The following is an 11,105-nucleotide window of genomic DNA, read 5'->3' on the forward strand; positions in this document are numbered from 1 at the left end:
GAAATAATTCATCTTCCACTCTTCTTTAATAAACAAAAATGTGGTACAAGGAGTACAAAAAAAATAAACAAAAATACTAAATTTAAAAAATATGACAAAATAAAATGCAACCTAAACAATAAGGAAATATATTTCTGGGAACAGTTTCTGGGTGAAGGGGATTCTGGGATACGTAGATTAGGAAGATGATGACAGCAGGGGGAATGGATTGGCCTTGCTGACGACCAGTTTCTGGTGCTGGTGAGAGATGTAGCCCTTGATGTGACCCTAGAAGAGAGGAAGAGAGTTCATCTGCTGCTTCATGTTTTTCTACTGTCTGAAATATCAGGTGGAAGCACTTAGTATGGTCAGAGGAAAAGGTGTGTGTGGTGGGATCTCACCTCACAGATTAGGTTGGCCAGGATACACTGCACCTCGTCAATGTCCACCTCTTCCACCTGCATCATTTTCAGAGCTACCAGGAAGGCATCTAGGGGTAACTGGTGAGTCTTCAGCAGCTGGTACCTAACCCACATTAAGTCCATACCACAAACATGTTAACAGAAAGTCAATATCACTCATAGGTTAACACACACACACACACTAGTTCCTACTCCACAAATGCCAATTCACACTATAGGGCTGACCTGAATCGTACTGTGCTGCCTCAGATCATTTATTTTCACATTGTCCTTTCAGTGCGGTTCCAGCAACTATGATGGCTGTGTAACCAGGCCAGCCCAGTACCGTTGGACTTGGCTCAGTAGTGTTAAAAGTGTAACCAGGCCAGCCCAGTACCGTTGGACTTGGCTGAGTAGACTCACACTTTCTTGAAGAGGTTCCGGTAGGTGATGATCTTGAGCTTCTCGAGGATGAGGAAGATGCCACAGCGGATGAAGAAGGTCTCGTGCTTGGCCAAGGCCTCGTTCAACAGCAGCAGGTTGCCCTCACTGTGAGAGTGAGTGAGTGAGTGAGTGAGTGAGTGAGTGAGTGAGTGAGTGAGTGAGTGAGAGATAAATCAGAAAAAGAGAGGGGGAAGGAGGGAGTAGGGAGAGAGAGGAGAAAGAGAGATGGCGAGGAGCGGGCGGGTGGTGACACTCACCTCACAGCTTTCGTGACGTCGGCAAACTGCATGAGGTCGTACTTCCTGAGCAGCTGGTGATTAGGCATGTGACCCTGAATCAACATGAGCGACACCAGTCTTAGTCTCTGATTGACAGTCAAGCTTTTTGAATTTGATTTGAATTCAGACGTGTGTGGCTAGATGAGTGTATGTTTGAGCTCTCTCAGTGAGGTGCTCTGTCTCACCAGCAACATCTTGACAGGAAGTAGGTAGATGAGAATCATGCGTTTGTTCTTCTGGCTGGAGCGGTGGCAGTGCTGGAAGGAGAAGGACAGGTACTCCTCGGCTGGTTTGTAGTCGCTGTCGAACATGGCCTTGCGGCCTACATAGTATTTGTAGGTGACTCTCTGGGCCATACTGTAATCATCCTTCAGGTTGGAGCTGTCGATGGCCCGGATCAGTGGCTTACACAGGTGTAGCTTGTTGATCTGGACACACACATACATACACACACACAACCGTTTAGACACACAGAGATGTCCCCCACACCACACACACACACACACACACACACACACACACACACACAAAGTAGGGCCTATTCATGTAAACAAAACTTCACCCAATCACACTACTGCCTTACCTTGAAGTAGATCTTGAAGAGCTGATTGATGAGAAACAACATTCCCCACTTCTTGGAGTCGTCAATCCCAGCCCGACTGTAAACGATAACAGTCAAGACACAATGAGCAAGGGGCTATGGTTGCTACGGTAAAGGTTGTAAGATATATAGTTTAATATGCTGTAAGATATATAGTTTAATATGCTGTCAATAGTGTTGAATGCTGTAAGATATATAGTTTAATATGCTGTCTGCTGTAAGATATAGTTTAATATGCTTAAGATAAATAGTTTAATATGCTGTAAGATATAGTTTAATATGCTGTCTGCTGTAAGATATAGTTTAATATGCTGTAAGATAAATAGTTTAATATGCTGTAAGATATATAGTTTAATATGCTGTCAATAGTGTTCAATGCTGCACCTTGAGGGATACCTTCAAGCAAACTTCTTCATGAACTCCAATCTGGCTTTAGAACACTGATACTTGCCTTTTTGGCCACATTAATCAGGAATGTGAGAAAGTGAACTATACAGGTATGGTCATGTTAGACTTGCAGAAAGCTTCTTTTTCGTGGTATCCAATTGGTAGTTACAGTCTTGTCTCGTCGCTGCAACTCCCGTATGGACTCGGGAGAGGCGAAGGTCGAGAGCCGAGTGTCCTTCGAAACACAACCCAACCAAGCCGCACTGCTACTTCACACAATGCCCACTTAACCCGGAAGCTATCCGCACCAATGTGTCGGAGGAAACACCGTACACATGGCGACCGTGTCAGCGTGCACTGCGCCCGGCCCGTCACAGGAGTCGCTAGTGCGCGACAAGGACATCCCTGCTGGCCAAACCCTCCCCTAACCCGGACGACGTTGGGCCAAATGGGTCACCTGGTCGCGACAAAGCCTGGACTCGAACCCAGAAACTCTAGTGGCACAGCGAGCACTGCGATGCAGTGCATTAGACCACTGCGCCACTCGGGAGGCCCCCCAGAAAGCTTTTGACCATGATATTCTCCTGATGAAACTGAAATGCATGGGTCTAAATGATGTAGCAGTGAATTGGTTTTGGTCTTATCTGACCAACGGAACACATGTAATGTTGGTGATGTTCTGTCAGAAACCAAAGAAATATCCTGTGGAGTACCGCAGGGATCCATTTTAGGGCCTCTCTTATTTCTTATATACGTTAATGATATTCCAGATACAGTAAAGTACAAACACCTGCTTTATGCTGATGATTCAGCCATACTGGTATCAGGGAAGGATACAGTTTACATAGAGACCCTGAGTAAGGAATTGCATTTTGTTAGAGATTGGTTGACTGACAACAAATTGTCACTACATTTGGGAAAAACTGAATCGATTTTGTTTGGAACAAAATGTAGATTGCTTAGGGCTGACAAGATAAAGGTAAACTGTGCAGGCAAGGAGATTGAATCTAAAACAAGTATCTTATCTTTGTGTGTCCCTAGATCAATCCCTTTCTGGAGACCTGATTGGTGCTAAAATTCTTTTGCGAACAAATTTACATTTTTATATCGTGTCTCAACCTTGATTCAGTGTCATTTTGATTATGCCTGCTCTGCTTGGTATAGTGGGCTATCAAAAAAGCTGAAAGAGAGAATGCAGGTCATGCAAAATAATGTTATCAGGTATATGCTGAATGTCCACCCTGGGGGTACAGGAGTTCTGGGAGGTGGGCTTGTTGCCTTTGGAGTCCAGAGTGGACCAACTTAAACTTAATCATATGTTTGACATCTTAAATAATTGTGCCCCAGGTTATATGAAAAACCACATTGATATGGTCTATACCCAACACAGTTACAATACCAGAGCTAGTGTTATGTCTTGTAAAATCCCAAGAGTAAACAGTACTGCTAGGAGCACGTTTTTCTATACAGGCATTTATCTATGGAATAGCCTCCCCTTGGCAATCAAGCAAAGAAAATATAAAAATAGCTTTAAAAAGCAGGCAAAGGTTTTCATTTGGACAAGGTTGTCTAAGTAAGAGAAACCACTCCACTGACCCTTGTGGCCCCTACTGCTGGTCAGGTGTATTTATTTGAAGGATCGGTATGATGTGCAATTGTAATAGATTGTGAAAAGAATATGGTTAATTTTTAAGGTTAGGGAAAAGTGCAATGAATAGTGCCACTTTTTAGGATGTCAATCTAAATGAATGCATTTATGGTTGTTTGTAATTTTGTGTTTCCTTTTAATCATAATATGCGTTATTTTTTTTTACCACTGAGGACCACTTTGGAAACAAGCGTTTTAATTAATACTTTCAAGTGATATCCTCTGGGTCCACATAGTACATTTTGTTGTACATGTCTGTTACCCAAAATAAATTAAATTCAATATATAGTTTAATATGCTGTCAATAATGTCCAATGCTGTAAGCTATATAGTTTAATATGCTGTCAATAGTGTTCAATGTTGTAAGATAGATAGTTTAATATGCTGTCCGCTGTTAGATATATAGTGTAATATGCTGTTAATAGTGTCCATGTCCTGTGAGACTCACTTGTCGCTGGCACACACTCTGAAACAGCCCATCAGTTGTTCAGCAGCTTTCTCCAGCATGTCTCCCAGTTTGCCTTTTCCCTTCCTCAGGAGCTGCTGCTCTGCCTGGACAATAATACTACAATCATCAAACCCCTCCTATAGGACAATAATACTACAATCATCAAACCCCTCCTATAGGACCATAATACTACAATCATCAAACCCCTCCTATAGGACAATAATACTACAATCATCAAACCCTTCCTATAGGACAATAATACTACAATCATCACACCCTCCTATAGGACAATAATACTACAATCATCAAACCCCTCCTATAGGACAATAATACTACAATCATCAAACCCCTCCTATAGGACAATAATACTACAATCATCAAACCCCTCCTATAGGACAATAATACTACAATCATCAAACCCCTCCTATAGGACAATAATACTACAATCATCAAACCCCTCCTATAGGACAATAATACTACAATCATCAAACCCCTCCTATAGGACAATAATACTACAATCATCAAACCCCTCCTATAGGACAATAATACTACAATCATCAAACCCCTCCTATAGGACAATAATACTACAATCATCAAACCCCTCCTATAGGACAATAATACTACAATCATCAAACCCTTCCTATAGGACAATAATACTACAATCATCAAACCCCTCCTATAGGACCATAATACTACAATCATCAAACCCTTCCTATAGGACAATAATACTACAATCATCAAACCCCTCCTATAGGACAATAATACTACAATCATCAAACCCCTCCTATAGGACAATAATACTACAATCATCAAACCCCTCCTATAGGACAATAATACTACAATCATCAAACCCCTCCTATAGGACAATAATACTACAATCATCAAACCCCTCCTATAGGACAATAATACTACAATCATCAAACCCCTCCTATAGGACATTACTTTTCCATAACTGGATCAGAAGCATTTTAGAGCACAATAGTTTATGTTCACTTACATTGTTGGCAAATATCCGCAGGTCCAACGTAACAGCGAACATCACTGGCAAGGCCCTAAACAGCACATAGAGCAGTCATCCCACAGACGTGTATATGTAGAATAGAAAAACACTAGGGCCAAATGTATCAAAAATGTCATTTTTTTGCATGCAATCGATATTGGGCTTTACAATCATTTACAAAAAAACGTAGAAATCTATTTCAAATTACAAAAAATAAAATGACAGTAAGGATCTTTACCAGTTCTCCTCTTTGTGAGATTGGAAGGCCCTCAAGAATGACGTAGAAAGTCAAGGAGGAACCGCAGAGAAACCATGACAGAACAGTTTGGAAATGGACCAGTCTATAGCACAAATCCTGTGTGTATGTATATATTTGTCAGGCAGGGATGGGGAGTGATGAGAATATGTATGCAAAGTAATCTCCAGAAATGCCAAAAGGATATTGGACCACCAATGTCTGACATTTGTACGCCTCAACAAAGTCGTGGTTGGACACTGCATAGGTGCACCTCAAGTGTGCTGCAACCATCTCATCGTACGGGACTTCCAGCACCTGTTGGCACTTCTCCTCTGGACTGGCGAGCTGCAGGTAAACATACAGTCATGTTTTTAGAGAAAAACACAGAGGGTGTTATCTGAAGAGATACAAGTGTAACAACAGGTCAGCAGGACTTGAAGGCATGGAAGGTTCAGGCAGCCTGAATAGCCTCACCTGGAGACGTGGGTTAGCCACATGTGGGTGTTTGAATGACAGCAGTTCTGCACAAAAGCTCCCCTCATGATTATCAATGGCCTCATACACCTGGGAACAGGTAAGCAACATGGTGTGAACTGAGCATGCGCGACTAGTGGTGAACATTGTGAACACAAAGAATAGCTAAATGAAAGTCTGTGCTAAGGAAGAAGACTGCTAGCTATATGGGCTCACTTGATAACCGGTAAGATAAAATAGAAAAATGTCTACCTGTTGGAGATACTGGTTGATTGTTATGTGCGCCATTGTGGCCAGGGATGTGAACCTACGAAAAAGTTTAAATAATAAAACAGTTGTTTAAGCAAATCCGCTAAGCAGCAAGAGCTCTGAATCTGACAACATCATAACTACTGTGCCATGGCTATTGGCAATTTATCTAGCTAGCTAACGTTACTAGTAGATTAGCTAAGAGTTTAATTCAGTATCACAACGAGTGTGATGATGATTAAATTGTGATCAATATAATGTAACTTTTTTGTATCGCTTTAACTAACGCTAGCTAGGTAGCATGCATTCATTCATAACTGTCAAGGACGGCTAGATTGTGGCTGATAAGATACATCAACGTGTAACTAACGTTAGCTAGCTAGTTTACAAAGCCAGTGGTTCCCAATTCTTTTCGGTTATTGTACCACCAACAAAATGTTGCTCTGCCCAGAGTACTGTACTCCTGAAGTACCCCCTCATGCGCATTTTACCAGTAAAAGCCTATGGTCTCATGAGTCTTCTCAAGTACCCCCTGTAGGTAAGCCAAGTCTCCTAGTACCCCTGGTTGGTTGGGAACCACTGAACTAACCTAATGGCATATTTCCAATGTATCCGTCTATAGCTACCTGTTGTGGTTAAATTTCTGTTTAAAATGTATTCATGTTGTTGAGCTGTAGCAACACGAATCACTTCCGGGTCAATGTATTCCTTGAGCCTTCAAAATAAAAGTCTCCCACGTACTACAATAGTCTAGATATAACTTTGTCGCCTCCATGTGCTTATTAGAAGCTATGCGCAATGAAGACTGCTCTCGCAATCTCTCGCTCTCAAACACACACACACACACACACACACACACACACACACACACACACACACACACACACACAGCGCCTCTGTGATCTACGATGTGTCTGGCCCTGTGAGAGGGAGTGTTTCACGCTACACTGTGTGATTAATGGAGGAGTGAGAATGGGCTCTTAAAATAGAACCTGCAGAGTGCCACTAGCCTTGTGTGCCTGTGTGTTCCTGTGTGTCCTGCAAACCTGTTCACAATGTTATTATATCACAGTGATTCTACCTTCCTCAGCTCAGCATGTGACCCACTCCCTCTAACCCCCTCCACTCCCTCTAACCCCCTCCACTGTCTCTAACCCTCCACTCCCTCTAACTCCCTCTAACCCCCTCCACTCCCTCTAACCCCCTCCACTCCCTCTAACCCCCTCCACTGTCTCTAACCCTCCACTCCCTCTAACTCCCTCTAACCCCCTCCACTCCCTCTAACCCCCTCCACTCCCTCTAACCCCCTCCACTCCCTCTAACCCCATCCACTCCCTCTAACCCCATCCACTCCCTCTAACCCCCTCCACTGTCTCTAACCCCTCCACTCCCTCTAACCCCCTCCACTCTCTCCATTCTCTATCCTTCCGCAGCTCCTCTTCTCAGGTTGCTGAGGTATCACAGCAGCATATTGGATCCCAGCCGGGGTATGGATTGCCGGCATGCCCTCTAAAGTGACTTTGGTATAGGCCAGTGTGTGTGTGTGTGTGTGTGTGTGTGTGTGTGTGTGTCGGAGGGAGAGAGGCTTCCCTATGGGAGCCTTGCAGCATCCAGAGCTGTCGACACAGCACAGCTAGAACAAGGACACTGCAGTAACTTAAATTCTCTGAAAGACCTGTCAAAATCATACATTCTAAATCTCTTTGGCCTCATAAAACAACAGCGTTGTCATTACATCCAAGAACATCTGCTTACTGTAGATTTAGCAGCTGTCCCCTCTGTTGCCTAGCAACCTTCTGCCCCTGTTTTGATGATGTCAAACTCAGGAGTCACATCAGTAACAGCCAGGCGTCTATTTGGGGTCGCTGCTGGGCACAATTGTGACATGGTTTCAGAAGATTTTCAATTTCGTCGCACCAAAAGCTCTTCACCCCTCATTCATCCCACTCTGTGTCTTTGTACAGACGCAACAGAAATGCCATCAATGTACGTACACTGACTGCAAATGACTCTCCTTACTAGGACTCTTTCGAATTGCTGTCTCAATCCGTGTTCAGGGGATCTGTATGAGAAAGCTCCCTTTTTGTCCCCACAACACCTCAGAGAGCATCTTTTTTTCCCAGGTACCTCTGATGGGAAAGACAGGGTAAAGTATCACATTGAACGCTGCTACCCAGAGCCAAAAATGAGGACAAACTGTACTCTGTACTCTGTACTGTAAAACCTGTTTGGCATAGCAACATATAGGGCGCCTATAAACTCTTAATATAGCTTTGTGTTTACAGGGAGCCATACAGTCTGTATACTGTAAATAAAACCCCTATTTGATCTTCCTACATTTTGCTGTGCTGGCATGAGTGTCATTGTGCTAGAGCTCGCCTGATGGGCGTTTCATGTCGTGGCTGACACTAGTTGGCTCTCGTGTGAAATCCTAATCCACTCAGTTTGAATAATCTTCCAAAATGACATTCTCTTTTTTAAAGGGCAATTCCGCCACTTTTCAACCTCATAATCATTATCTCCAGCACCATACCAGTGTCTACGTACTGTATGTGAAATGTCACGTTTCTATGATCTGTGGTTAAAAAGATCAGAAGAAAGGTCCTAAAAACAATGCTTCTCTGTGACATCACAGGGTTGGATTAAAATGAAGGGAAAACTGTGATTTTCAAAACCTGAAACAAGTTTCTAGCCAGAGGGAGGGTATTTTCTTGCTACCCACACAACCGCAAATTTAATTGTGTTTTAAAATCACTGTTTTTAAAATGTTTTTACTTTTGATGATGTCATCGGGTATAACTTTTGAACTTTATATATTTTTACAAAACAAAAAGAAATGGTCGGTTTTCGAATATGTATACACTGGTATTGTGCTGGAGATAATAAATGAGGTTGAAAAGTGGTGGAATTACCCTTTAAGTGGGGGCTTAATAGAATCTGCGTGCTCATCATAAGGACATTTTGCCTGCTAAAAAAACCCTTCTGTGCCTTAGTTATACTATCTGTGCCCTTCTTTAGTGTTGAAGCGTTGAAGCTTTGTCCTTGGCCTCGGCATAGATAGTAGAAATCTTTACGAGTACCCATCACTATTGTGTGACAGCATATCAGTCGGTGATGTGAATGGAGCAAACCACAGTACAGCCAATCCCCAAGCCCTGTTATTGTTAGCTTTACTATACTGATGTAGTATTGATTAAACCATGTCTGCTCTCACAGGTTCGTCTTCTCGCCATCTGATGAACATGTCGGAAGGGGTAGTAGTTCATAGAGTTTGTATGAGGGTTTTGGTGTGGATGGTGGTCGGAGAGGCCAGCCCCTAGTCGTGGCCCGAGGTTGAGCTGCCCCCTGTTGGGACGGCCAATCCCTGGCCGTAAGCCAAGGTTGTGCTAGCCCCCCTGCTGATGGGGCCAGCCCCTGGTCATGGAAGGGGGTAGGGCTGGCCCACCATTGTGCCAGAAGCCTAGGGGGTGAGTTGATGGGGAGGCCAGACCCTGGTCGTGGACTGAGGCTGGTAGGTGGCCTCCCGGCAGGGTGTTCATAAAAAGGACTGGATGCAGGTGAGCAATTGGCATGGTCACGGCTCTATGTCCATATTTGGAGTTCTTTGCTAATAGGCCGCATTCCAATTTGGGTGTGTGGGCCCATACATGGAGTTCCTCCTCCGGGCAACTTCCAATATGAAAGTCTGTACCCATATGTGGAGTTCCTGCTCTAAGGCTGAATTTCAATACCGGAGACAATGCCCATATGTGGAAGTTCCTGCTGTGGATTAGCTGTGTTGTCTGAAGCTTAAAGCTCTCCTCACGAAACTGCGTTATAAACCACACTTATGAGGTCGGCTGTCAGATTAGTTTGTATGATGATGAGACATACAGTAACTGCACACATGCATAATTTACAATAGGCCCAGTCCAGCCGATGAGGGCAGAGGAACCTTATGTTGACCTCAGTCTGACCTTCCTGTCACATAACTTGTAATTACTAATGAATTAAATCGAAAGACAAGTAGATTAAATACTTATGTTTGTGAATTGACATGAATCAAAGTTTTCTGCTGGCAACCCTCTGACAGATGCACTGTAATACTGCAGACTGGGCAACACTAATCAGAAAACCTCCTTCGAGTCACATTAGCGTTGACCTTAGTTAATTGCCTTGTAACGTCAGCTTTAGCTGACTCATTTAGTTTTGCTATTCTACTTTTCCTACCTCTTTAATGAGGTAAATTTAAATAAAAAAATCCCAGGAAGCCAATAAATAAAAAATAGTTAGATAAATATCTTAGAATATATGACAACAGGTATTAAATACATTTGCTCTCACAGGTGACAATGCTGCTTTTGCATTGCATATTCTGTGGATATTGGGTTAACAAAGCCACCTGAAAAAGTGGCAGCCAGTAAGAAACATCATAGAATTAGAATACTAGAATGGAGATGAACCTTCTTATGATGGGCCAAAGGTCAGCCATGTTGGTCGACCATGGTTTGGCAGTGCTGTGATAAGATATTTAGTAAAACAATTCATGTGAAGAATTTATCTGCACTGTATGTTTTTTAGCTAGCTAGCCAGCCAATTTTAGAAGAATGATTCCATACATTTTTATAATTAATTCAGTGATAATGCCCGAGAAGCCGGTGTTTGGAGGATATATTGGCACAGGTGTTGCTAGGCCCGAGACAAAGTCAATATATTCTCCAAACTCCGTCTTCGAGGGCATTATCACTTTTATACAACGGGTTACCAACATATTCAAATAGTGATTGACATATTTTCATTCAAAACTTTATTTTAATGAATTTATTCATACTATTTCATCCTTCCACAATATGTAGTCCCGACACAGATCTAGGGTTGCTACCCAAGCCAGCTGGTCGCTCGTTTTATTCGTTCGGTTGCCAGAGACACGACCCAGTCGATCAGTCTTTTTGTTCTGTATCTATGGACAGAACCCTGTC

General features: G+C 42.9%; 1 protein-coding gene across 1 annotated transcript; it reads right to left on the reverse strand.

Moving 5' to 3' along the window:
* Positions 1-7: 7 nt before the first annotated feature.
* Positions 8-6,886, reverse strand: LOC106574655 (PCI domain-containing protein 2). The gene is made up of 13 exons (XM_045698005.2): positions 6,774-6,886; positions 6,151-6,205; positions 5,899-5,988; positions 5,630-5,769; positions 5,425-5,466; positions 5,184-5,238; positions 4,187-4,290; positions 1,686-1,761; positions 1,288-1,530; positions 1,082-1,155; positions 804-929; positions 381-504; positions 8-267 (listed from the first exon to the last, which is right to left on the reverse strand). The coding sequence occupies exons 2-13, from the start codon at positions 6,184-6,186 to the stop codon at positions 178-180; spliced, it is 1,200 nt and encodes a 399-aa protein (XP_045553961.1). The 5' UTR covers positions 6,187-6,205; positions 6,774-6,886; the 3' UTR covers positions 8-177.
* Positions 6,887-11,105: the final 4,219 nt, after the last annotated feature.

The sequence above is a fragment of the Salmo salar genome, chromosome 16, assembly GCF_965601325.2.
Source record: "Salmo salar chromosome 16, fSalSal1, whole genome shotgun sequence".
NCBI lineage: Eukaryota > Metazoa > Chordata > Actinopteri > Salmoniformes > Salmonidae > Salmo > Salmo salar.

Excerpts from the sequence above, each read along its gene's own strand:
- LOC106574655 (XM_045698005.2), bottom strand. The coding sequence starts at position 6,186 with ATGGCGCACATAACAATCAACCAGTATCTCCAACAG. Across the intron at positions 5,989-6,150 it reads TCAACCAGTATCTCCAACAG|GTGTATGAGGCCATTGATAA; the intron begins GTAGACATTTTT and ends ACCTGTTCCCAG. Across the intron at positions 1,531-1,685 it reads TCTTCAAGATCTACTTCAAG|ATCAACAAGCTACACCTGTG; the intron begins GTAAGGCAGTAG and ends GTGTGTGTCCAG.